Source organism: Onychostruthus taczanowskii, unplaced genomic scaffold (assembly GCF_017590055.1).
Source record: "Onychostruthus taczanowskii isolate IOZ18803 unplaced genomic scaffold, ASM1759005v1 scaffold5, whole genome shotgun sequence".
In the NCBI taxonomy this organism is placed as follows: domain Eukaryota; kingdom Metazoa; phylum Chordata; class Aves; order Passeriformes; family Passeridae; genus Onychostruthus; species Onychostruthus taczanowskii.
Window position 1 is genome coordinate 354081 of NW_024502568.1, and position 27199 is coordinate 381279.

The window sequence follows — 27199 nt, forward strand, 5'->3', positions numbered from 1 at the left end:
TACCAAGCTATTAATTGCACTGGGGTCATCTCAGAGACAGGTCCTCTCCCAGGTTCCTTCACCACTAAGAGTCTCTGTGGACTTGGCAAAAGTACCAAGTTGTAGTAGTTACAGTGTTATCACACACAGATGAGAATTAAGTATATTTTAATCCTCACTAGCAAAAAGTGGGACCAGGATGTTGAAAAAACAAGAGATTGTTTTTTAAAATGTTATTGTATGGGGGGCAGTGTGTGGATCTTTGGTTGGTTGCAGGTGATACCTGCAGTGTCGTAGTACTGCTACTTATAGTACATAATGACTTGCCTTTGCAATTCTTAAAGGGTTTTTTGTTTCTTGTTCAGCTACTGAGTGTTGAACGGCTCAATCTGTATGCAGCCTCCCTCAGGGTGTGCTTTCTTCTCTTTGAGAGCATGAGAGAGCATCTGAAATTCCAGCTGGAGGTGAGTTTTTTGACTATAAGTGGGTACCTTGTAATAGTTTATTTGCCTTCAGTTAAATGCATATATCTGGACAGTAAAATAGAGTCTAAGTGTCAGATTATGTTTGTATAAATGACTCATTGTTATGGGTAGGCTGTGTAGGCCTTTTTCTGTTGCAAAATCAAATGTCTTGGAGACTGGTGTACTGTGCTACCTGCCTTTGGACTGTTTTTTTAGAACTGTAGATCCAGGTGCACTGGATGGTAGAACTGTTTGAAACCTTTTTACAGCCTTCTTCAGACTGAGCCATCATTAAAGATGGAATGTTGTGGGGGAAGGTGAAGCTTAAATCTCCCTCTGCAGTCCTCAAAGCTATTCACTGTCCTGCTTTCTTTTCTTTCCTTAAACTGAGCTGCCCTGTGTTTCTGCCAGATGTATATCAAGAAGCTGATGGAAATAATCGCTGTGGAAAACCCAAAGATGCCCTATGAAATGAAGGAGATGGCTTTGGAAGCCATTGTTCAGCTGTGGAGGATTCCCAGTTTTGTGACTGAGCTGTACATTAACTATGACTGTGACTACTACTGTGCCAACCTCTTCGAGGAGCTCACCAAGCTGCTCTCCAAGGTGCTGAACCGGGGCAGGGAGGGGGCACCGGCACTCAGGGCAGAACTTAACAGTGGGAGTGCTGAGAGGGTGCAGGGTGAGTGTGCTGTAGAGATGAGGAAGGCCATTTAACACTGGGAAGCAGAAGAGATCAAGAATAGTCATCATCTTTAATAATGTCAGAGCAAATAAACTATTAATTACAAGCTACAAAGCTTAGGGTGTTCTGCTCTAGTTTTTTGCCTTCCCCAAGCTGTGGGGGAAAACTTACTTGCCCTGTAATGGTGAGAGAGACGTGAAAGTTGACTAATACTTACATATTCTTTGCCAGAATGCCTTTCCAGTTTCTGGACAGCTGTATACTGTCCATCTGCTGTCTCTGGAAGCATTGCTGACAGTGATAGATAGCACTGAGGCACACTGCCAGGCCAAAGTGCTGAGTAACATACATCAGCAAGAGAAGGAAGTTGTCAAACCCAGCCCAGAAACCATCAACAGCACCAAAGAAACAAGCGACAGTAAGAACACTTTCTTTGCTATTTCAATATTAAGCTTAGTCTTGTGCTAAACTTGGGAGATCTCATTTTGGTTGCTGGCATAGTAAACTCCTTAAATACATGTTTTCAGTCTTCCTGTTGCACATTTTATAACTACACACTGATGTTAATAACCTTGCTATTTGTAAAATTTGCAGATATTAAAATTTGTCTCTCATGAAGCTTTATATAAAGGCCATGTCAAGGCTGGCAATCACAACAGACTGAGGGTATGCCATGGAATTCATGTAGACAAAATACTGAGGATTCTGCAGAGTCATGGTTACTAGAAGGTTCCTTCCTTTGAATAAGCACATGTTCAATTTAGAGTGATCAGTTCATTATTTCTCTGTTGATAGCTTTTTTCTTGGCTTATGGGTTTTTTTCTATGTGGGTGTTTGGTTTGGGATATTTTGGTGTGTTTTGTTTGTTTGCTTGCTTGCTTGTTTGTTTTAACTTCTACAGATATTGAGAGAGTATTCAGTGAGGGAAAATCTTCCAGTGCAGTCTCAGAGCCAGCTGGGGCATGTCCTCCCACCAGTGGGTGCCTTATGGCTGACCAGATGAAGGAGAGCTGCATGGAGCTAGAAGGAGGAAGTGAAGCAGGTAATAGCCTTGGGCAGTACCCTGGGTGTCTATACCCTAAAAATGGTCCTGACATTTGCTGACAGGTCCTGCTGTATTGTAGCTATTGTGCTTAAAACTGGAAGGAGGTATATGGTGAGTGTATGTTTATTATATGTGTGCTGTTTATGCCTACAAGGTGTTGCATGTCTTCTGGGAGGCATTAGATCTGATGGGTCACTTTGGGTTAAAAGAGTGTGAATTCATAGCAGTGCTTAGAGTTTTGAAGGAAGTTTGGGGCTCTCCAGGGAATCAGTAATGTAGGTAGCCAGAATAGCCAGAAAATTAAATCTTGTGACTGGGTGAAATTGTCTGGGGCAAGAAGCCACTATGTAATTATGCTGAAGAAAATGTAGGTGGGAGAAATGTAGTAATTAAATTGAAGTGTGACTGCCATTTGCAGGACAGCATATTGCAGCAAAGCCTCCATGACTGAAAGTTACTATGGGACACTCTCATGCCTGAGCAGTACTCTGGGGATAGATTTGACTGTAATGATGCTTTGTCATTCTAGCTGAGAAGAGTATCCCCAGGAAACCTACTCGATTTTCTTGTATCCTTCCAAGTCCTCAGGAACTTATGCAGATCAAGAACAAAAAGAAGGTATGGTTTGAAATATACTACAGATGGATCCTTGAGTGTTCTCATTTCCCGTTCCAAGTGTGCTTTGCACGACTGGTCATACCTCAGAAATTTTGAGTTCTGGTCTCTGCTGATCAGAATTAAAGAGTCAGCCACTGAAAATCCTGCTACACTGTAGAGACAGCAGTGATTATTACCTGTTGTGGTTTAGTTGTGCTGAAGGAGGTGTTGGGGAAATTTTGTGGCACAGTTCGTAATCTAGGTCCATCTGATTTCTGGGTGGGAAAGTCTCTGGATTTAGTTTTTATTATATGGAGATAATCAGGTACTTTGATCAAAAAGGGCAGCGTCACTGCTCTTATCAAAGATGTAAATGGAGCATCTCTCTTGGCAGCATGCCAAGAGGCCTGTAGTAGAAATTAACTGGTCTGCTATTCTGACTTGGTAATTCCTATGTTTGCTTTGTCATAAGGATGACCAAAAAGATTGTTTTGGTGTGGTAAAGCCATTCTTTCTTTTCAGAGTCTGTTTCCTTGCACCTCGTTAGTCCAAGTTATAGTCTAAACTTTGTACAACTTTTCCATTCCCTGAGTGGGTCTAGTCTAGGCCTAGTGTTGATAAAGGTACTCCATGCTAATGGCTTTGTATTTATCTGCTGTCCTGTGTCAAATACCTGGTACTGGCCTGCTCTTTCACCTCCAGAGACAGTGGATGAATATATCTTAAGTCCCCAGGGGTTACATGGGACTGTTCAGGTTTTTTTGTTGTGCGTTTCTTGAGATTTTTTTCGGTCACGTATATTCTTTGGATTTATTTTTTTCTGTTTGTACAATATGCGCATGAGGTAGGCTTATTTCAGGTGTGAGAGATTACTAAATTTCAGTATGAAAATAATGCATATTCTGGATGAAACATGAGTGGTCATACTAGTTGTGGGTAAGGAGATGATGTAGTAGAAAATAAATTAATGTTTTTGAAGGATTCACTGGTGGTAAAAGAGAAAGGGGTTTTTATTTGTATCTGACTAAAAGGCTTCTGGCTTCTCTTTCCAGCATAGGTGGTTTTATTTTACATTTTTATAAGGGATTGATGGTCATATTTGTTTCAACTTACTTAATCAAAAATAGAAGAAAATACAATTTCTTTCTTCTGCTGCCATACTAATCTGTGCTTTGTGATCCACTCTGGCAGTCTCTGGATCTGAGTGTAATTTAAAGCATTGGTTTCTCTCTAGGAAGTTTACTGCAGTACTTGGAAATCTCTTTCTTTACTTGCAACACAGTGCTTCAGTGGGGTAATGGTGCCTGGCTTCCCCAGCCACAAGGACAGTGGGGGGAGGTGATCATCAGCACAGTATTCAAATTTTACCATACCACCGGACTTTACCTTAAATCTTGCTTTGATAGCAATTTTACTTGATTGACTCTGTGAAAGTCCATTGTTGAGAAGGCAGCTTGCATAGTGCTTCCTCTGTTCTAACTGAAAACCTTTGGTAATACTCTGGCTTTGCTCTGCTGGAAAACAAGTTTAGAAGAAATCAAGAGTAGGGGGCAGAAAGATGTTTATAAATCTCTGAGTTTGCCTAGATAAAAATTGTTCTCTGACTCTAAATCTCCCAGTGGTTTCATCCTAAGCACATAAACAGGGCACAGCAAACACTTAGCTTTAGTTATGTTGATGCTGACTTGGCACCAGCATGTTCTACCTCCTTTAACCTCTGAAGTACTAAACATTAGTACAGTTGGAAGGAAATAAAAAGCTAAATAAAAGCAGAGAACAAATTGTGTATTAAACAGAAAGTTTTCTTTGATGTTTCCAAAGGTGGTGACCAGAAGCTCAGAAGCACAAGACTGACATGATTGTCATTGCATAAATGCAGTGCAAACTGCTAGCAGTCCATTCTCCTTTCAAGTGGTTTTAAGAAGTCTGTGGACTCAACCAATCTACAGAATATCCCTGGTCTTGGGTTTCAGGATTTACAGCTAAATAGAAATGCTGCTAGTGTTATACAGTCCTGTCAGGCCTGTTAGACCAGGGCAGTGCATGGTTATTCTTTCATTATGGCCTCACTGGGTCTCTGTGCACTCCATGCTATTTCAGGGTCTGTGTTTCATTGCAGTTTTGAGGATGCTTACACAGGCAGAGGAAGCAGAGACCAGAGGGTTGGTGGCTTCTGAGGTACTGAGAAACCCAGGGGAGCTAGTAATCATGATGGTCACGAATTTAGTTCACTAGGTCATTGCTAGCAGTCTGATCGTGGTAGGAGCTAACAGGGAACTGACATTTATTCTGGTTCCTTAGTAAAGTTCATACCGTTGTTTGTGCTTTTGGTTTTTCTGAACCACCAAGAACATTCAGTTAACCCTTTCTGAGTTGTTTTATTACACTGTGACTATGGCACAGTCTAGTTTCCTAGGAGGGCAGATTAGGTGACTTCCTTTCAGAACCAAATATGTATCTGCTCTTCCCAGCCGACAAATAACCTTGTCAGGCTGGAAGACCAGATGTTCCTGGGACCATCTCTTACACATGCTGAATAAGTGCTGAGGGTTCTTGCTGCCTGTCTCCTAATGGTGAGGTAGTTATGAGAACCTGGAGCCAAAGGGACAGGAGAGGACAACAGAGCAGTGCTGCTGTTGTGACTGGATAGGGCTGATCTTGTCACATGTCTGGGGTTTATCTGCTGTGTTTACAAATGAGAGCAGGTGAGGCATTTGAAGTAGCAGAGCTTACTGCTTGGTTAGATGTTAAAGCTTTTCAGAGATGGCAGCTTACTCTCTCCAGTAGTATTTGATGGTAAAACCTTGTGATGAATTCAGGTTTTCTGTCCTTCATTAGCCTTTTTCCTGGATTACACAGTACAGTAAACTTGATTGTGCTGAGGCTGATCTTTCTTCTGTTTTGTTTTTGGTTCAAATGCCAAGAACAATGTAAAATAAGAAGTGCACTTCAAGCTGTAATTATCAGAATGTCTCCTGCAGCTCCTGATAACTGGCACAGAGCAGTTCAACCAAAAACCAAAGAAAGGGATACAGTTTCTGCAGGAGAAAAACCTTCTTGCCACCCCCATTGACAACAATGAAGTGGCCAGGTGGTTACGGGAAAATCCACGCTTGGACAAAAAGATGATTGGGGAATTTGTGAGTGACCGTAAGAACATAGACTTGCTGGAGAGCTTTGTTGGGTGAGTATGCTTCTGTATCTCTTCAGTCAGGGAACAGTGAAAGTTAAGAGTTTAGTAATAAAAAAAAGCAGTAGAATAGTAGTTCCTGGAGGCATTGGATTTCTATCACTTGTTTCTCTCTGGACTGCCATGCCTTAATTCTGTGTGTCTCTTGCATATGCTAACACCTTAGATATGTATAAGTATGACATTCAAGCGCCTTTCAGCTGGGCCAGTCTCCATGAAGACTGGAGAGATAATTACATTCATAATGATTTGTAAGATTGTTGACTCTCCTTTATTGTTTTTGGCTGTTCATGGTATATTTCTTTTCTTCTCACCCTCCTCTCTACTGTCTAAGCAAACAAGATTGTAGTTATTAAGTTTATCCTACCTTTCCCATCCTGTTTCAGCTTCTCATTGCATTTCATTGTTTTTGCAGGACTTTCAGCTTCCAAGGTTTAAGGCTGGATGAAGCTTTACGACTTTATCTAGAGGCCTTTAGATTACCAGGAGAGGCACCTGTAATTCAGAGACTGTTAGAAGCCTTCACAGAACATTGGAGGGTGTGTACTTGGTGGCAGAAAGCTCAAAACTGGGTTTTTTCTTGTCCATGGTGGACATGTCAGATCAAATGGCCTACGTAACCGCTCTGCAAGCAGCAGCTGTTGTTTTGTAGGAGCTGGCAGGGGTAAATAGATTCCTGGGTTGCTTTTTAGAAGCTGGAGCCAGAACCTGGGATTTTTGTTTGTGCCAGAGATGATTCAGTACTGTGGTTAGGAAAATGGCTGTTTTAGTCACTGATATCTGTAGGATTAATTTGTGCATATATTTGCCTTTCAGAAATCAAATGGGTCTCCATTTGCTAATAGTGATGCCTGCTTTGCCCTGGCATATGCAGTTATTATGCTGAACACTGATCAGCACAACCACAATGTCCGCAAGCAGAACGTCCCAATGACTCTGGAGGTGGGTGTTGCCAGTGCAGGCATCTGTCTTCTCTGGTTTTAAAAACAGTGTAGTACCTCTTTTTAGCTCAGTGGCATTGTGTCTTTTCTTCACTCGTGTACACAGTAAGCTGGAGCACAGCACCACAGCTGAGTACAATCTGAGAGAGCAGCTGTAGGCAAGAGACAGCCTGAAGAAATAGGAGCTTCCCAGAAAACTTAGCAAATTCTTCAAGAGGCTTGTGTTTCTGTGTGCAATCTGTATCCTCAGACATAGTAACACAGAGGAGATTGTTCTGCTGCTGTGGGCTTCTACAGAGTTCAAGTCATGTGAGTGCCAGTGCAGGGCTGCCATTCTGAATTCCAGCCTCAGCTAAGCACGTGTTGTGTCTCTGCTCTTTCTTTGTGAGCATAGACAGGAGATGCTGCACACTACTCCCACTAAGAATAGCATTTACCTTGATTTTTGAGTATGCATGTTAAAGAATGCAGGAAAATCTCCTTCTGGCCTCATGAAAAACAAGTGGAGTACTGATCCTAGCCAAACAGTTGGAGATACCAGGAATTAATACTGGTGTAACTTTTTTCAGGAGTTTCGGAAGAACCTGAAAGGTGTGAATGGAGGCAAAGACTTTGAACAGGACATTCTGGAAGACATGTATCATGCCATCAAGTAAGACTCAACCTGTCCATGTCCATGTATTCAGAGAGCAAAGCAGAGCTGTTTGGTCAGTGAGATACCTGGAGAGTATGGAGAGAGACTCACCAGTCATGTGTCTGTTTGCCTCAGACCAAATTCCAGCTCTGTGTGGGGTTGTGGTAAACAAGCCTGTCACAGCAGTTACACATGAATTTGTATCTTGGATTTTTGCCATGGTAGTTTAATCTAGACCTTAAAATAAATTTTAAAAATATGTTACTTGTATGAATATGGGAAATAATGGCTGAGCAAGATGAATGTGAAATGCTGTATTTAAGAAGGCTCTGTTCTCCAGCCCAGGCCTTTAGAGTTTTTTAGAACTTTTTATGTGGTTCAAGAGATAATCTCATCCCCAGGGGAGCACTTGTGCCCTGACACAATGTGTCCATGGCTCTGTTTAACATATTCTACTTTTGAGCTCTTCATATGTGGCTGCTGTCTGCACCAGCCCCTTCTGCTACCCCTGAAGCTCTTGGCACACAGAGCAGTATTTGAGGAGAGTTCCTGGTGGCTGAGGCCCTTTAGTGCACAAGCTAGCTTTGGGTGGAAAGCTTTAATAATAGCTCAAAAATCAGTAAATCAATAAATCCAGACTCAGCCAATTTGAAGCTGAGAGGATTACACATCTGAGGAGTCAGGATGTGACTGAGTCTCAGCTGATTTCCATCTGCAGTGGCAGGCAGTAGCTGGTGTTGGAAGCAGGGCAGTGTGATTGGGCTGACCCTCCCTTTTGAGCCTTCTCCAGGAAGGTGGGTGCCTGTACTGAATATCTGGAACTTCTTCAAGACATAGCCCTGCCTTTCAAACAGAGCTCTAAGTTTGATTGGCCTCTCTCCCCTGAGGATGTTCTTAATGTTTTGAATAGTACACTGAGCATATGTTTGTTATCCAGTGCCAGTCTGTTTCCCTTTATCCCCCCTTCACCAGATTTCAGCTTTTCCAGTGTGTTCTATGATTAGAGTAATAGACGTATCATTTCAGTATTGCTCCATCTCAGATAGATTGCCCCAGTGTCATAGTTGAGACTGAGGAACGATTTATTTTTATTATTAGGGCAAAAAAATGACACTGCCATCTGTATGAAGTAGTGTGTAATCTCTTCAGGGTCGTAGCATTTCACTTTTGACCACATTTTCGTTTCCTGAAACCTTCCAAGTAAACTCATTCACTTGCTTCTGGTAATTTAAATCATATATGAAATTTTAGAAATAATGCACTGTTTACTGCAAACTTACTTCCCTATATTATCCCAGTAATAACAGCTCTTGTCAAAATATGCCAGTACCTGAAGCTGAGAAGAGCTGTTTCTTATGCATAAATCAGGAGCAGTTTTTATAGTTGTTGATAGCACATTAAAATTGCCTCTTTGGCAATTGAAGTATGTTATTTTTTGATTGTTGCAGAAAGAACTCTTCAGGCTGGCTGTAATCTGCTATTCTTAGTGGCTTTGAGACTCTTGTTCACTTAGTTGGTCATTTGCAGAGGATTTTCTCTTGTGCACTGATACCAAAGTCTAGAGAGTATGTATTTAGGCTTTGTTTTTTAGTCTAGGATTGCAAGCAGTATTTGGCATTAATCATAATTGTTTTATTACTGTATAGCTTCATCCAAGTTAGAGTAAGGAGCTATGGAACCCTGGTTATAAATCCCCCATCATACCTTTGGTTTCTTGTTTTATTTTTAATTTTACACTACTTTCCTTTCTAATACTTGATTTTGGCATAACATGAATATGTCCATTATTCTTATGCAAAGATGCTCTTGCCTACTGGTGACTGCAGCAATGTAACTATTTCATTTTAACTGGGAATAATGATAGGAAGAGAGCACTGTAACAGGGTGAGAGTTGGATGGAGGTTGAAGCTTTGCCAGTGTGCTGTCCAGAATTTCCCATCATTTAATGGCAGTCTGTGTTGAGTTTTGCACTTGTAGCAGTAGGTACCTGCTTCTTCAGTACTGACCTTGCACAGTTGCTGCTGTGTGATTCTGAGAACCACTAGACTCTATATTCAGGATATCTAAGAAGGGCAGGCAAAGCAGGGAGGCCTAGGAAAACAGAATGTTTCAGGAGCTGGCAAAATCATTCCAGAACAGGTATTGCTTAGCTCTGGGACTACGTAATGAAAGACACTGTGTAAATGTTAGGTTTCGCTCAGAATGAAAAATTCAATCTTCCTGCTTTCCTCCCTTGCAGAAATGATGAGATAGTGATGCCAGAAGAACAGACGGGTCTGGTGAAGGAAAACTATATCTGGAATGTCCTGCTGCATCGTGGTGCCACTGATGAGGGAATATTTCTCCACGTGCCTCCTGGAAGCTATGACCATGACCTCTTCACCATGACGTGGGGGCCCACCATTGCAGCACTTTCTTATGTTTTTGACAAGAGCTTAGAGGAAACAATAATCCAGAAGGCTATCTCTGGTTTCAGGTGACTCTTACCTTCATAAAGACCTAGAAGAGTCAAAGTGGGACCATTGGCTCCTGTTTATCTGCTGGAGAGACATCACAATCAATATCAAATGTTGCTTTTCCTAGCAATTGAAAAACACTTTTTTATGAACTATGATCCTCTAGTGTTCTGTCATTCGTGTCAGTTCATCCCATCTTGGCCTCTCTGGCTTGCCAGTCACTGTTTAGCTTGACTGCTCTGCTGTAATAAATTAAAGTGCCTGGGATACATATTTTTGAACTCCAACCTGGTTACATTTAAAGGACCTACTGACACAGCTAGGCTGTTTAGAAATGAGGGGGGAAAGTCACTCAAGATGACCAGTACTCAAAAACTTGCCATCTGTGAGCAACTCTATTGGCATGATCTTTGGTCATGCTTGGATCAGACCAAAGGACACTTCAAGCATAGTTTTAATGCTTTGTCAATACACTGCTGTAGCCATGATATCTTGGAAACTGGACTTCAGCACTACCCCAATCTCAGCAACTCTCTTATGTTAGGACAGGAGGTTGGATATAATGCTTAGGTGCAAGTAGTCTGTCTGTTTAGACTCATTTCTTTAAACTGATCCTTGCATCAGCATAGACAAGTATCAGTATCTATGGATAAGGATTGAGCTTATTTAAGTAATAATAGTAGACTTCTATACATAGGCATTCATTATGAATGGGTGGAGAGGAAGGTCTAAAATGTCAACAGAGAGGGTCTCAGATTTGCTGTCCTGTAGACTGACTTGTCTGTGCTGACTTAGTACATTATTTTCTGTTTTCTTTTTTTCCCAGGAAATGTGCAATGATTTCTGCTCACTATGGCCTTAGTGATGTGTTTGACAATCTCATAATTTCTCTCTGCAAGTTTACAGCTCTCAGCAGTGAGGTAAGTTTGCAGAGAGGGGAGAAAAAGCATGACTTCTACTACACTGGAGCTCTCTTCCTCTGTTAAGCAGCAATATTTGCTTATTTTAGTTATCATTGTATCTGTAGGTATCTATCAGCCCCTGCCCAGAGTTTTCTGGAGGAAGTAATGGGAAATGTATAGTGAAGTGGGACTTTCATAGGACAGGTTCAAATATGCAAATTTTCTTTTACTTATTAGTATTAGTTTGTGCAGAGCAGAATGCCTTGATGTAGAATTGTTTATTCACCTATTTGATCTGAAGGGACTTAAATCTCCCTGTGATCCCAAGCAAGTTCATACATTTCAGATATTGACTATTCCATCACAGGGTTTATGCAGTGCCAGGGGTGACTGTTTTGTGAGCTGTACTTCCAAAGTGTAGGAGCTATGCAGATGCACAGCATAAGCATAAAGGGGTTAGAAAAACAAGTGCTTTGAATTGCCACTTGGGGTGTGGACTCTGGCAATAAGATCAGCTGTTAGCCCCACCTTTGGCAAGCCCTGAAGACTCTTTCTTTGGGGTGTACCATGAGAATAAATTCAAGGTGCTGTGGTTAGTGTAAGCTTTATTGCTCTAACCTATTTGTGTGTTACAGCATCCACATGTTTTTCCCCAAAGTGTTTAATAGACAGTGTGTGGCAGACCATGCTGTGTTCTAAGGAGTAGTTGACAGTAACTCCTGTAAAGGGTCAGAACTCCCAAAGGAGGATCTCACAGTATTGCTCTCAGAACCAGTGCAAGACCCACAGTGAGCAGAACAGAATTGCCACACATATAGGAAAGGGAAACAAGGTAATTCAAGACTGAAAGCATTGGAATAAAAGGGCCAAAACAGGTGAATTTTTTTAAAAGACAAAGAAATCCCAAGCAAAGGGTTTGCTTTAGATTCCCTCTTCCTCCATAGCTCTCAACAGTAAAGATGCAGTATTTGATCATCCTCAGGCACACCAGACCTTGAGATTACCGAAAGGTAACACAAGCAGAAGAGTGTCTGCCATGAAACAGCTTGACACAGATTTACACAGCAGAAGTGACTAGACTAGACTAAGCCCTCAGATGCACCACTATTGCCAGCTGCATCCCATCTAGTTGAGAGATTGGAATCTGGAGCAGTCTGAGGTCTGAGTTAATCAAGTAAGCATGTCATTTGGTGATGACGTAGAATCAGGGACTTTGGATTTGAAGAAGGCTGAGTTCTTATCTTTGGCCAGATTTGAAATACATTGATTACTTTCTGCTGTATGAAAATTCCTGTAGGGCTTGGAGACAGTAGTGGAATAGGATAACTGAACAAATATTTTAGAGTCTGGAGGACAGAGAAAAGGAGGAGCCATCTTCAGAGGACTAAAGAGTCAAAGCAGGCATCCTCTTCGTGCACTGCAATTGCTATGCATGGCCACTTCCATTGAAAGAAGGGAAATGGAAAGGAACCGTGGAAGGTCTTTAAGTGATTAGGAAGAATGAGTGTCCCACTTAATGATCCATAATTAAGACTCATACTGACTCAGTATGTAAGTAGTGTGTGTGGTTTTCAGTGATGTGGCTTCTTGCCACAGAGCAAAATCAGGCATATTGCTGTTTGCACCTGACACTTCAGAGATACACGTTTTCAATGTAGTTTCCCCATAGCAGCAATGGAAAAAACCCAAACTGGTTGTTGCATTTCTGCCAGATTTCAGATTGGCACTTCTAATGGAGTTTGCTTCTAAATCAAAGACCCATTTTGATAACAGTTTTTCTATCAGCTTTTCTGAAGCAGGAGAGTTTTTCTGAACTTCAAATCTGAGATAGGATACACTGACTCCTTCAATCCCTTATCTCCTCACCAAGAATGGAAGAGGAGACAAGTATGGATTTTGTCCACATAAACAAGAGAATGGCAAAGCCCATCTCTTCTCAAAAGGAAGATTGCAATGATTTTAAGCAACTGCAGAATCGTGGAGCATGTTACACTGTTTGATATTAGCTGACATGGTTGCTGGTTTTTTTCCTTGCTTTGGCAGTGTATGCTTGGTTGGTTTCAATGACTTTGCAGGCTTTTTATATTTTGAAAAGCTGTGAGTGCGTTGAACAGATTATGAGGATTTGAGATCCAGCAATCATTGGCAGAGACTCCATGTTAGGATTGAATTACTTTGAATCTTGCTGTTAGGTAGTGGTAGGAGTAATTTTGCAAGTTAGTCATGGTTTTGGCCATAGTTTCCTTCTCAAACAGCACAGCAGAGTAATTGCTGCTTCCAGAGGAGATGCGGTACTTTTTGTAGAAGGCTTTGATCCTGAGCTGAGTTCCTGTAGCAGGGTAAATTAGTGGCTTTTCAGCAAGCACTTTCAAAATGTTCTGAGTTGTCATTCTTGGGGAGTTTATATCTAGGTTGTTCAGTGATTCAACTTATATCAGGTAAGCCACCTTGTCCTTGTTTTTGTGCAAAGTGAATGTGAGCTGAGGAGTTATCCAAGCATCATACAGAGAATTGTTATCTTTCCCATAACCAGTTCTGAAGCATCTGCCCTAATTTCTGTTGAAAAGAAAACATCTCTTTCTGACTGATTGCCACCGCCTCTTCTTTCCTGCAGTCTATTGAGAACCTGCCCACTGTTTTTGGAAGTAATCCCAAGGCCCATATTGCAGCGAAGACAGTGTTTCACTTGGCCCATCGCCATGGTGACATTCTGCGAGAGGGCTGGAAAAACATCATGGAGGCCATGCTACAGCTTTTCCGAGCAGAGCTGCTGCCCAAGGCCATGGTGGAGGTAATAATTAGCTGGCTGGTGGATAACTGAAGAGTTAGGAGAGTGGGAAGCTGGCTTTTCATAGAGCCAGTTCCAAAAGTAGGAGAGCTCTCTTGCGAAGTAAAATATGGTATCTCTTGCTTTGGTAAAGTATGTACAGAACTTGGAAGCCTGTGAAGAGTATAGTGTTCAAGTTGTGAGCAGCTTCTTTTGTAGCTTCTTTTTTTCTCATTTTATTTCTTATTAGATTTGAGGAATTCCAGCATTTATTTTGCTTTTGAATGTTGTGCAGAAGAGGGACATGCTTATAGGCAGGAAGTGCTAGAGCCCTGCATTGGTGTTACCAGATGAGAGTGGCACTTTACTGACAGGATAGTGGGGTGAAGAGCTGGGTTTGGCTGCACACATATGAGCTGTTGGTGTAGAGTTCATCACTAAGAGAAATATAATGGGGTTGAGGAGGTCATATGCATGTTCTGGTCTGTGTTCCAGGTTGAAGACTTTGTGGATCCTAATGGCAAAATCTATCTTCAGCGTGAAGAGACACCATCCAACCGGTGAGTGGCGTAAATGTCCCAGGCAGTCTTTTTTTGTACCTAGGTTGGAAAATAACATGATTTCTTGTGTTCTTGCTGATGCTGGTGTCTTCTGATTTGCAGTGGTGAATCAACAGTACTGAGTTTTGTTAGTTGGCTCACCCTTAGTGGGACAGAGCAATCTGGTATGAGAGGGCCATCTACGGAAACACAGGAGGCAAAGCGAGCAGCTTTGGAATGCATAAAGGTAACATATAGGCTGTAGAAGAATCTGTTTTTTTTCTTGCTCTCAATACTATGTGGGTAACAGGCAACAGAAGCATAAATATGCATGCTGCTTGGCAGTATTGCAGGTAACAGGAGACTTAAGAACTGAAAGAATCTACAGACGAGCATATCTGGATTGACAGCTAAATGGTCTTTTGTGCTGCTGTGCACAAAGGTGCTAACACATCAAAACAGGAATGATTCATCAGGCTGGGATCTGCCCTAGGCATCACAGTCCTATATTTAAAGACAAGTTAATGAATTCTCAAACAACTAATCTTTTCCAAGACAGTGTAAAGGTATATGGTGCCAACAAAATCTGAACCTGGGGTTTGACCACTGTGTGGCCAGAGGAATCATCTGATAAAATCTGTTTAGCACAGATCAGGTCTGTTAAAAGTAATTGATGTTAAAGAGCGAACTAGCTGGAAGGAGTTTTCCTCCAGATTATAAGAACTACCTGTGTCTTTCCTGTGAACATGATGTGTTTCTGAAAGATCTGTTTGTATGCCTTCCACAACTCCCAGACTCACAGTTGTCTTTTCTGTATTTTGCAGCAATGTGATCCTGAGAAGTTGATCACAGAAAGCAAATTTCTCCAACTTGAATCCCTTCAGGAGCTCATGAAGGTGAGAGAGATATTATGCAAGGGACTTGGACGGTAGTGGAACAAATACGCTATGCATGATAGTGGATATGTGCTGTGTACTCACTTTACTCCTCTGTCCTCAGAGGAGGTCTGGGAACTATTTGGGTTGTGAAACTAGTCTTTAGTTCACCTGTTGAAAGTAACTTCTGTTCTGGCAGACATGAATTGCTCTGGCAGTAGAAGAAAACATTAAATTGTGGAATGCATTCTAAGAGCCTTGAGAACTCTTGGCAAGTGTTTGTAGTTCTGTGCCAGAGCTTAAAGATTTTCAGGTGTGCTGTGTACCTGAAGAGAGAATTCCAAAAGGCCACTCAAGAGGCAAGAGCTGTACAGAAATATTTGACAGTGTGTTCCTAAGTAGTATGTACCTGGCTGCTGTGGGAGATATAATAAGGCTGGACACAACAGTCTTTGGGCTAGAGGAGCTCATCTCCCTGCGGGAGTGTCATCTCAGTTCCAGGGGAACATTGTGCTCCTACTCCAGTTGTCAGGAATTCTCCCTTCATATACAAGCCGATGGCTTGAGAACAACTCCAGTATTTGTAGTCATTCTTAGGTATGCCTGATTTTTCTGCTACTCTACATATTTATTAGCAAGAAGCTGCTGGATATCAGTTCCTCTTCATCTGAGACACTTTGTTACAGTTTAATATCTTTTAAGTTCATACTGCATTTTGCGTAATTAAAAAAAAATTTTTGCCATAGATTTAGCTTGACCTTTATCCAATGCCTTTGACTGTGCGTAACCTCACTAGGCAGTGGAGTACAGTTTTGGCCAGACTCAAAGCATTCTGTTGGTTCCCCATTTTTGGGAGCTTGTGATTCATAAAAATACCATGGCTGTTCCAGGCTCTAATCTCCGTGACTCCTGATGAGGAGACATATGATGAAGAAGATGCAGCCTTCTGCTTGGAGATGCTTCTGCGGATTGTTCTAGAGAATAGGTATGACCTTGAAATAAACGGACATTTACTGTAATGCCCCTGCTTTACTGCAGTTGCTGCCTGGGTCCAGGTAATGAATTCCTTATGTCTGTGATTCACCAGCTGAAGCAGCATGTGGCTGTAATTTCAGGGCTTAACAATTCCACTGTAGCATGTGCAAACAGAAAGGCTATTAGCTCATGAATTAGTGCTTGATATCCTGAAATCTGGAGAATAGAAACTAAACTCCAGAGGGAGAATTCTCCCACCTGATTGCTTTGCAAGTAATGAGTAAGAAGTTTGATCATTTTGTTGTTTCTGTGCGTCTGTTCTTGTATCTCCCAACTGGAATTTTTCATTGAAATTAAGAAATGGTGGATTGTCTGGTGTTGTGGGAGAGGTTGCTGGATCCTGCTTGTCTCATGTCCTTTCATTCTACCCTATCCCTCCTCCTTGTTGTGGCTAGGGACCGTGTGACCTGTGTCTGGCAAACTGTCCGAGACCACCTTTATCACCTCTGTATCCATGCAATGGAGTTCTGCTTCTTGGTGGAGAGGGCAGTGGTGGGGCTGCTGAGGCTGGCCATTCGACTGCTCCGTCGAGATGAGATCAGTGCACAGGTAAGGGATTTTTGAAAGGCACTTACTGGGGTTTTGTGGCTATACCTGTGACACTGGAAACCAGTTGCTGTTGGATGGACCCATATTTAACCTGTCCGTGCAGGTTAACAAACAGCAATTGTAACTAACTCTAGTAGATGGAGTACGTTGCTAGAGAACGGAGTGTAAGTAATAGGGTTTGTTATTCTTGTCTCCTTCTCTGGCCAGGTTCTCCTCTCATTACGTATCTTACTTATGATGAAGCCAAATGTGCTGTCCAGAGTTAGCCATGAGGTTGCCTACGGCCTCCATGAGCTCCTGAAGACCAATGCTGCCAACATTCACTCCGGGGATGACTGGTACACGCTCTTCACCCTCCTGGAGTGCATCGGGTCTGGGGTGAAGCCACCCGCAGCCCTGCAGGTCACGGCAAGGGCAGATAACGACACAGGTAAGACAGGCCAGCTTTTGCTAGGAAATCTGATGCCTGCCTGCCAGATAAGCAGCTGCTTCCTCAAGCTTTTCAATTAGCAAAGGGGACTGCAAGAAAACAAAGCTGATATTAAACTACATTAGCAAGATTAAAGACCAGCACCTGCTGTTCACTCCTCATGGTCTGTTCCTGTCCCTATTCTGCTGTCTCTTCCTACTCAGTGAGCAGCAATCCAGGTGCTAGTCCCTGGGGGGCAGTGGGAGGAAAATTGATATCAGTTCTGGCAGCTGTAGGAGGTCTTTGCTCTACTCAAGGAGCATTTTCTGCTGGTTGTGGTTTGGTGCCTTGGGTACTGTAATCTCTTATCTGGGCATGTAATGTAAACCCAGCTGCTGTTCCTGTCATACTTGCTTCTTTTGTGGGACTGACTCTTTTCTGTCCCCTTTTTAAGGTTCTCTTAAAATGAGTTGTTCTTTAAAATTATATTTCCAGATGCATTTGCATTAATAGTCCCTGAACCATTCCCACAAGACCAATGCAGTATTTCTCACTTCTCTTGACTGTGTTAGAAATGTGGTCTTTTCAGCAGATTGCTCAGTTTTGCTTTAGCCAGCTTCAATATATTTGAGGGTGATGTCTTCAGACTTCTAAAGAAAAGAGCAATAAAGGAATTTTCCAGAAGACTTTTTTTTTTCTCTTTGCTATTCTAGAACTTCTTTGATAGGTCCTGATGCTTTGTGCTAGACAGATGGGAGAAGCATGATTTTTAAAAACGCTTACGGACTTTTTCCCCGGATTAATGCAGAGCTGTCTTCTCTTTTCTCTCTCCTTTCTTTTTTCTTTTTTTTTTTTTTTTTTAACTGCTTCTGTCTTTGCTGAAAGAGCAAACTGCTTGACTTGGTACCTTACACATCAAAACATTAGTTCTTTACCTCCTGAAAATGCTTGGTGCACTCTGTTCACAGCAAGTCTGTCTCTCTGCTGATAAGCTTCTAGATGGTGCTGAACAATGGAGAGAACAAGTTTTTACTTCTAAATAACATATCAGTAACATAAATTTGTCCCTTGCAAGGACTTCTCTCTTGGGACATGTGAAATTTAAGGTTATCCTAAATGTCAGGGCAGGTAGATCTGACAAGTGTAGAACATACTAATAACCACTTGTGGTTCCTGGTGGATGCTGATCTGGATTCTCCCTTATCCACAGCTTCTCTTGCAAGTTCTTGATTTGGCTTTGATCTATACCCCATGTCTTTTGTCTTAAAGGTGCTCAATCAGACAGTGAAGTGTCCTCCTCCTATCATCCAAGTGACATGAGCCTGGACCGTGGCTACACGTCTGACTCTGAGGTGTACACAGACCACGGGAAGCCAGGCAAGATGCATCGCTCAGTCACAGATGTGGACGTCATGAACAGTGGCTGGCTAGTGGTGAGTAGCCAGTGGGCTTCTGGTGACCAAAGAGGACTACTCCTACCGTGCTTGTGAGCAGAGGGTGTGGTAGGGAGAGAAAGAATAAGACAGTAGAAAAGAGAGCTAAGATGAGCTGATAATGTAAAGGCAGGATGTGGAGAGACACAGATGGAAAAGAGAGAGCGTTGAGGCAAATGAGGAAGAAAGGGAAATGGACCATACAGAAGCATTACCTGTTGGCTTCTGAAGAAAGGCCCTTTCAGTGTGTGCATTAGATGCTTCCTGTTATGCTACCCTCTCCTGCTTGTTGTGACCTGCAGGTGGGGAAAGATGACATCGACAACTCGAGATCCACTGCTGGGCTCAGCAGGCTGGGTCCATCACCTCTCGTCAACCAGTACAGCCTGACGGTGGGGCTGGACTTGGGCCCACATGACACAAAGTCTCTCATGAAGTGTGTCGAGTCCCTGTCCTTCATCGTGCGAGATGCTGCCCATGTTACACCTGAGAACTTTGAACTCTGTGTCAAAACAATACGTATCTTCGTGGAGGCCAGCTTGAACGGGGGTAAGATGGCCTGTCACTTGTCAACCGGGATTTGGCTTGGGGTGGCCAGCTGGCAAGCACTGTGAAGTATACTGTCATGAAATGAGTCCCCAATCCAAAGAAAATGGTCTACCAGGAGAAAACTGTGCTGTCTCGTGCTGGCAGCAGGGACCTTATTCTTATACTCCTCCCGGGGATGGAGGGGAGGTCTGGAGTTGATGTGGAGACAGCAGTATCAGCCTTGTGGGAAGTTGTTCCTGTGGGGCACTGGGTCCCCTTCGAGCAGGCAGTGGTCATTTCAGAGGACAGAGCCCTTTGTGGGGGATATCAAAAGATGGCTGCCCTGTGTGTTGAAAAGCAGAACATTTTGTAGTGGACTGTTGTATATGCAATGTTGTTGCCTTTTACGTTCTAGGCTACAAGTCCCAGGAGAAGAGGGGGAAGAGCCACAGGTATGACAGTAAATCCAGTCGGTTAAAAAAAAAGCCAAAAGACAGCTCCACACGGCGATCCCGGGTCCTGAGCCAGCACCAGGCACACACACACAGTGATGAGGACGAGGACGAGAGCATCCCTGCCAGCTACCACACTGTGTCTTTACAGGTTAGTCAGGACGTAAGTATAGCAAGGATTTCCTCCTCTCCTTTCCCATTCTTAGGGCCTGGCTAGGTAATCACTGGAATTCTTTATGGGGCAAGGGAGGGCTGCATCCTGGATGAATGGGCACTGGATGGCAGAGAGAATCTGTGGGGACAGTATGTGGTTCTGCAGTGAAAGGGGAAGGCTGCAATTTGTACTGGCAAAAGCAGACCAGCAATGGAGAAGAGAGGTCCTCTGAAAAGCAAGGAGGAGGTCTGAAGCTGTGAGTCACTGTAGGTAAGATGGATTAAGGTCATTTGGAGACATGAGGCTCCTGTAGGATTCGCAAGGAGTCTGACAGGGCATCTGAGCTTGAGGAAAGGGGAAAGCCCTGTTGGCTGAGGCTCTGGAATTTCAAGTATGTAGGACTGGACTAAAGGAGTAATTTCTCCCCAGCTGATACTTCAAAGGTGTGAAGGCACAGGCCTGCTGATTGCCAGGATGTTGGGTCTCAGTTCAGTAGTAAACTGACTAAAGTGCTGTCATGTGCCCATACAGGCAAGGGAACTTTGCACGTGCTTCACATATCTTTGTTTAAGAAAAAAGTTGCAGAGTTGTTCTGGACAGCACAGGTGAATCACTGGGTTTATCCCTCTGCCTGGGAGAGTCAATGCTCTGTGCCAGGAAAGAGCCCATTCTTCCTTTAGACAGGACTGGAATGGTGTTCCTCAAAGATGGGATTGACGTGCCTACTGAACTGACATAAATCTTGTTGAAGATACCTGGCACTTGACCACTTAAGAAGGGCACAGACAGCAGGGCCTGACACCGTCTCTATAACTCTGTGTGGTTGTGTATATACAGAAAGCAAGCTCAAGTAACTTGAGCCTTTTAGCCTTGTTTGGAGAATAGCAGAGATCAGAGTTGCTTCAAAATTTAAAGTCCTCTGTGTTTCTTACTGTGCCGTGTACTTGCAGCTCCTGGACCTCATGCACACCTTGCACACGCGAGCAGCTGGCATCTACAGCTCCTGGGCAGAGGAGCAGCGACACCTGGAGACAGCAGCCAGGAAAATCACAGCGGATTCCCGAACACTGTGGTCCAACTGCTGGTGTCCTTTGCTACAGGGTAAAGCCATCCCCTGGTGACGAGAGCGAGCAGACACTCTTCCAAAGTAATGGCAGGAAAGTTGAGGAGCCAAGAACTAACTGCAGAAAGCAGGCATAGGTTGTTTTTAGGGTTTGTTTTAATTGAAAAAGAACTTGGATCAGATTTGGAAAAGCATCTTTAGGATGAGATAGCTGCCAGCATGTTTCTGGATCTGGTAGTAGATTGCCAGTCTGTGGCCTGGAACAAGTATAATCCTTTTTTTCCCCACAGAGAGTTTTTGATCTTCACTAGACTTTTTACTCTTGACTGGGGAAGCAGGGATGTGACACTCTCCCTGTGGGCTTTGCCCTGAATCCCTCTCTTGCAGGTATTGCCTGGCTGTGCTGTGATGCCCGACGCCAGATCCGGATGCAAGCACTCACTTACTTGCAGCGGGCCCTCCTGGTACATGACCTGCAGGCCCTGGATGCCCTGGAATGGGAGTCCTGCTTCAACAAGGTAACCACCTGCCTGACATGGGCATGTGAGCAGGGCAGTGTTGTCATGAAGAGCAAAGCTGTGTGCAGGAGTGTTGTCCTGCTTCAGCACTGTCTTCTTGAGAAGCTTGTCCAGTGCAACAGACAAGATGTTCCCTATTCTGGTCCTGTAAAAAGTTCCTCTTTGCTTATGCTTCTGAAGGGCCTTTTAGAGTATTGAAGTGAATCCACTTGTGCACATCCTGTTGCTTTCATCATGTCCTCTGCCTAGAAGCCACCAGTCCCTAAAGACAGTGCCTTTCTATAAGGCTGTCAAAATCTCATCAGTCATTTTTCAGCTCTTAAATATCCATGTGTTGGATCCAACAGGTGCTGTTTCCTCTGCTAACCAAGCTACTTGAGAACATCAGCCCAGCTGATGTTGGTGGGATGGAAGAAACTAGGATGAGAGCCTCAACACTACTCTCCAAGGTGAGCACACCTCTGCTGTCTAGGGAAGCTTAGTGGAAACCATGTTCCTCAAGAAAACCAAACTGTTTGCTGTGTTTGCTTCTCAGCATCTCTGATCTGGACAGGTTCAGGGTGCTAGTTTGACTGTTCAGTGCTGGGCTTCTTCACCACCTTCTGCTGCTGGGACATGCCTTCTTTCCAGAACTGTCTCCATGATTCTAGTCCTTGGAAGAGTTGTCAGGAAGAGGTTTGTGACTTCATGATAGGGAGAAGGATTTCACTCAACATTAGTTGAAGACAGTCTTTTCTTGGGGTGAAATGATGCATGTCACAAGCTGATAGTTGTGACCTGAGGCAGAGGTCTGGAAGGGCTAGAAGACATGGTGATGCAGACTGCAGTGGCCTTCCACAAAGGAGACAAGATCCACTCCTTCACATACACGCCTCAGAAGAGTGGAGGCCTGTGGCATCCTCAGGCCAGTCCTGTGCATGTTCCCAGCCTGCCACAAGGAGGGGGAATTCAGATTTGTGACACTGGCTTGTCAGTGAGCAGCAGCCCCTATACTGCTTGTTGACAGTAGTTATGTTTTTTCCCAGGTATTCCTACAGCATCTCTCCCCACTGCTCTCACTGACCACCTTTGCTGCCCTGTGGCTCACCATCCTGGATTTTATGGACAAATACATGCATGCTGGCTCCAGTGACTTACTGGTAAGTTGCTGGATGCAGTCCTTTGGACAACCATTCATCACATTTTAACCTTCTAAACTCGAAAGGTATTTTGATTTGGTGTGGGTTTTTGGGATTTTTTTAACTTTTTATTCCTTTCCAAACCATTTTGTTGCATGGTTTCTTGCCCTGGCCAGTTTCCAAGGCAGCCCATTGGCTGTTTCGAGCTTTGGTTCATTGCTATCTGTCCATTCTGTGTCCTGTCTCTGATTGTAGCTGGAGGCCATCCCAGAGTCTCTGAAGAATATGCTGCTCGTAATGGATACGGCTGGAATATTCCACAGTGCCGACTCACGGACAGGATACTCCGATCTCTGGGAGATCACCTGGGAGCGCATTGACTGTTTCTTACCTCGGCTGCGGGATGAGCTCTTCAAACAGACAGTCATCCAAGGTACGAGAGGCTGGGAAACCTTAACACAGCTTTTGGAGCAGTACTTGCACCTTGTCCAGCACCCAGCTGCCACAGTGCCTTGATGCTGATGAAATGTGTTGTAGGAGGCTGTGAGAATTTGGCACAAGGGCAAATTGAGGGAGGGCAAACGGAGTGAGTAAACTGGTGTGTGCTCTCACTGCATGTTTTGTCTTCCTAGATCCTGTCCCCAACATACCAGTGGAGCAGCAGCATCAGAAAACAATAGTGTCTGCACTGCCCCCTTCTCCTGTGGGGGATGTGAGACCATCCACCCATGTGGCTCCTTTGGAGAAGCCGTGTGAAGCAGGTGTCAGTGGTGAGTCCTGTTTTCTTTTTTCTGGAATCACTTTCCCAGCATGGTGACATAGATCTGTTTTTCCTTGCTTTAGCATGATCTCTGGTCACCAGGCCTATAGTGTTGTGAAGTGTTGTGCTTCCTTACAGATAAGTTGTGCTGAGGTTATTGGGGTGGGCAGAGTGCCTACAATTGACCCCTGCTCTTCAGGGCCTTGTATGAAGGGGCAAGTCTGAAAAGGCCCCGAGTTGATTTTTAGTCCTGCTTAGTTTTGAGCTAATAGGTGACTTTGTCAGGACCTGTGTAAGGATCTATTTTGTCTGTTCCTTCTTCCAGAGTCTGAGAGAGCCACTGCACCTGCCTCACCTGCCATCAGCACCTCTGCCTCTCCCTCCTTCCCAGCATCAGCTTCAACAAAGTCAAGCCCCGTTACAGACATACCTCCTACGACAGCACAGCCGCCGCTCATCCTGCAGCCTCTTGCCTCTCCCCTGCAGGTTGGGGTGCCACCTATGACTCTTCCAATCATTCTCAACCCAGCCCTAATTGAAGCCACCTCTCCTGTTCCCCTCTTAGCTACTCCACGGCCCACTGACCCTATGACAAGCTCTGAAGTCAATTAGTTGGAGGATTTTGGAGAACTGTCTGCTGATGAGGCTCTGTGGGTGGAGGATGCTGGCCAAATGTTCTCTGGTAGTGGGCCTGTTTGTTTAAAAAAATGATGCTAACCTGAGCAGAAGGGCTGTTGCCACAGTCCTCTGGAGCATGTCCCATCCTGCTCCCTTCTTGTGGCATCACCTAGAAATCTGCCCCAAAATCCCTGTCTCTGTGGAGGAGTGCCCAGTTCCACTGACCAGTCTCCTTCCTGCCTTTGCAGTCTCAGGGGCCAGGCAATGCCTGTGCCCAGCAGCCTGGGACCAAGCTGCCACCAGTTCATCTGGTAAAGAGGGAAAACTTGTTGATGTCACACCAGAGAGGGGCTGCAGTACAGGACTGCCTCTCAAGATTACTCAGTCCAGTCCCTGGGCAGTTCCCCAGCCATTCCCTAGCTTTCCTGCTGACTCTTCTGGTTGTACTGCTTTGTTTGGGATCTGAGCACGCCTGGGTTCAGCAGGTAGAGAATTTTATTAGAAACGTGGATTGCTTACAGTGCAGCTCTCAGATTGCTGCGTAGGACTTCTTGCCTGCTGGTACACGCTTTCCTTCCTGCAACACGGATGACAACAATCCCCAAGCCAAATAGAGATTAAGTAGTAGGCAAGTCTGATAGGGGCTTTCATCCCTGCTCCTGTAAATGTAATCAGGCTTTCTGGTTGGTGAAGGCAAATCCAGAAGGCTCTGCCTAGCTGAGTAGATGAGAAGGAAATGCTGAGAGCAGAGCACCATGGCCATGTCTCACACAGCACTTGTGGGGCAATCATGTATTGTTTGCCACTCGCTGCACATTGATCTCTGGGTGACCTGCCCCTTCCTTAGGAGAACATCCCCTTCACCTACAGATGTGGGGATCTGTGGCACCTGCTGACAGATGCTCAGCAGGTCTGCAGTGGTTTCTCTTGAAAGCTCTGAAGAGATCACACCCTTCTGCAGCTTCTTGTTGGGATCCCATGTCCTTCTACCCCCGGAAGGCCCCTGCAGCTGAGGCCCTGGCAGTGATTCTTGTGCTTCCATCTTGCTGCAAGGACATCCCGCTCTTCCCCCGCTCATGTCCAGAGCAGAGCTGCTGCCTGGCAAGTGCTGCATCGCTCATCCTCCTCCTGCTCCCTCGACTAGTTGGCTAAATTCTCAATAATTTCAATCTTGGAAATCCCTCTGGTGACTGGGAGGGGCATGGGTGGGAGTCCAACCCAGTGTATCCTGTTAGGAGAGGAACCTGCAGTTGGTGTGGGAATACAACCAGTGTACATACAGAGTAAATGGCTAAAATCCAATGGACTTTTTACAGTGTAATAAATACATCCTGTAAATGAACGTTCTGGTGTTGTGCTCCTTTTCTGTCATGGAACTTTGGCTCAGAGCTTTGGGAAAAGGGGAGTCTGCTTGTCAAGGTGTTGTGCTCTGGCTTCATATACCAGTGCTCTGTCTGGAGGGAGCACATGGGGACTTGTCAGCTTGGGGTGGGGGGCTGCAATGGAGGTTAGCCATCAAGGGACTAATCAGGAAAGGTTCCCATCGTGGACAATGCATAGCTGTAATAGTGAGATTGGCTCTTTCAGATGGCAATAGTTTCACATGGGCTGTAAAAATTTCTGGTGTTACATTGGTGTATGCTCATGCACCACCAGGATTGAGGGCAGAGAAGCAGGTGCTCTACTCATCTGGTCATGGTGCCACAACATAGACCTTGGTGACAGCTCTGCTGACATTGGTGATTCTCTGATGAAGAAATCCTTGTTTCCATGGATAGGACTCAGAGTTGGAGAGGGTGTGAGAGATGCTGGGCTCTTCCAGGGCTAGTGCTTGCCATGGATTTGAACAACTATGCTTCCCTCCTGGTATTTTCTACTTTGTTTCATGGCAAGATCCACGCAGCGCCGCAGTGTCCTCAAAGCTGTGTGAGGCACCAGTGCCTTCTCTATTGCAAGAAACTTACAGACTTGGTAAGGGGGTAAAAAATTGCGAGTTTGTTTAAATTGCATGAGAAAAGTTCTAAATATTGCATAATGGAAGAGTAATGTGCATACTAGGAAAGTCCTGGTAATAAATCCTCATTCCCTAACCCCATTTGTGCCATTCCTGGAATATTTTCGCTGCTGCAGCTGTCTCTTCCTCGCCCTCCACTGCCTGTAGATTGTGTCTTTCCAGCCCTCAGATGTTTTCATTAATGTATTTGAGTCCTTGTGCTGCTCATGGTGTGCTTCTGTATCCAGCCCCTGTCTCTGTCTTGTCTTTTTGAGCCTTCACTTCTATTTACAGCTCTGTTTTTCTGCTTGTTGAAAGCTTTAGATTATTAACTCTTTGTAAACCATTGCTCAGTTGTCAAGTGCTTAGATGTCACACTGCTGCTTCTGATCCCCAGGCCCAGGTGGTCCTCTGACTTTTTGGGGTGATGTCAGCTAATAGCAAAGCTCCATTTTGCCAGCTGCCTTCTGATAGCTGTTTTGGGCATATGCTGTGTTTTAACACATGCTGTGTTTGCAAACCCAGCTTCTACTGAAAGCATTATGTCTTAACTTAGACAATTATGGTGCAAAGAAAATGCCACCTGAGAGAACTACAGGAAGTGGGACTAGAATGAAAGGAATGTTGACTAGAAAGACAGAATTGCACTTTAAACAGTTTTCACTAGACTGTAAATAGGAATGGACTGGAAAACCAGAAAAATAAATTTTTGAATGTTGTTTGGATTTTGCAAGATGAGGATTAATGCTACAGAGAAAAAAAAAAAAAAGTCAGGGAAAGTATTGAACTGAAAGGAGATCAGAATCAACTGTCAGGTAGCATGTGCTACCTGATATGTTAATCAGTACGTCTCCTGAACTCTATTTGTAAGGCAAATTGCATAAAAGCCAGTCATACTACTAATGGCTGCTGGTGAGGAGTGGTGTTTACAACAGTAGCCCTTAGATTTGTTCTAGCATATACTTTTTCTAGTCTTGGACTTTCTCATTTTTACTCAGGGTCTGACTAAGTATTTTCCAGAGGAGGCTGAACAGACATCACTGTGGTTTGAATTTACCTGCCTCTTCTGTTCCCATTTACATCAGGGACTTCTACTGCTAAAACAGAATAGAAATATGTTCTGGGAATTTAGCATGTTGAACACTTTGCTGTGGAGCTGGTATTTTCCTCATTGGTATGAAGCTTACTACTGTGAGGAGTCCTATGGAATGATAAGCCCTGACTGTAAAACATACATTTGGCACTGAAACTTGTGAAACAGAAGCACTGCTGCTTTCAATTCCAATTTAAAAATTGGGTTTGAGCATACTCAAAAGGCCTGTAAGAAAGATTTCCAGGACGTATCAACAGTGAGCTGGCTTTTTTAGAAGTTATCCTCAGTTCTATAAATGCCAGCTGTTGAACTCCTCTGGAAAAATGTATGCCTGTTACAGAGGATGATGTGTTCTGAAGCCACTGTGCCTGGCATTTGCAGCCCAGCTGCGCAGAAGGCAGC

General features: G+C 44.0%; 1 protein-coding gene across 5 annotated transcripts in view; it reads left to right on the forward strand.

The window, feature by feature from the left end:
- Positions 1 to 25053, forward strand: part of GBF1 (golgi brefeldin A resistant guanine nucleotide exchange factor 1) — a 103567-nt gene extending 78514 nt beyond the window's left edge. For 3 of the 5 annotated variants that reach the window (XM_041415407.1, XM_041415409.1, XM_041415410.1), the window contains 28 exons: positions 345 to 443; positions 855 to 1049; positions 1360 to 1546; positions 2030 to 2170; positions 2703 to 2791; positions 5752 to 5954; positions 6376 to 6499; positions 6777 to 6902; positions 7471 to 7553; positions 9775 to 10011; positions 10818 to 10911; positions 13508 to 13684; positions 14156 to 14220; positions 14323 to 14446; positions 15024 to 15095; positions 15965 to 16059; positions 16505 to 16658; positions 16866 to 17088; positions 18337 to 18500; positions 18803 to 19049; positions 19444 to 19643; positions 20585 to 20735; positions 21085 to 21215; positions 21563 to 21664; positions 22241 to 22354; positions 22589 to 22766; positions 22966 to 23103; positions 23419 to 25053. In XM_041415407.1, the coding sequence (XP_041271341.1) occupies positions 345 to 443; positions 855 to 1049; positions 1360 to 1546; positions 2030 to 2170; positions 2703 to 2791; positions 5752 to 5954; positions 6376 to 6499; positions 6777 to 6902; positions 7471 to 7553; positions 9775 to 10011; positions 10818 to 10911; positions 13508 to 13684; positions 14156 to 14220; positions 14323 to 14446; positions 15024 to 15095; positions 15965 to 16059; positions 16505 to 16658; positions 16866 to 17088; positions 18337 to 18500; positions 18803 to 19049; positions 19444 to 19643; positions 20585 to 20735; positions 21085 to 21215; positions 21563 to 21664; positions 22241 to 22354; positions 22589 to 22766; positions 22966 to 23103; positions 23419 to 23705 (4200 nt within the window). In that variant the 3' untranslated portion in view covers positions 23706 to 25053. The remainder of the gene's footprint in view (positions 1 to 344; positions 444 to 854; positions 1050 to 1359; positions 1547 to 2029; positions 2171 to 2702; positions 2792 to 5751; positions 5955 to 6375; positions 6500 to 6776; positions 6903 to 7470; positions 7554 to 9774; positions 10012 to 10817; positions 10912 to 13507; positions 13685 to 14155; positions 14221 to 14322; positions 14447 to 15023; positions 15096 to 15964; positions 16060 to 16504; positions 16659 to 16865; positions 17089 to 18336; positions 18501 to 18802; positions 19050 to 19443; positions 19644 to 20584; positions 20736 to 21084; positions 21216 to 21562; positions 21665 to 22240; positions 22355 to 22588; positions 22767 to 22965; positions 23104 to 23418) is intronic. The other 2 variants (XM_041415408.1, XM_041415411.1) reach the window with 1 other exon arrangement.
- Positions 25054 to 27199: the final 2146 nt, after the last annotated feature.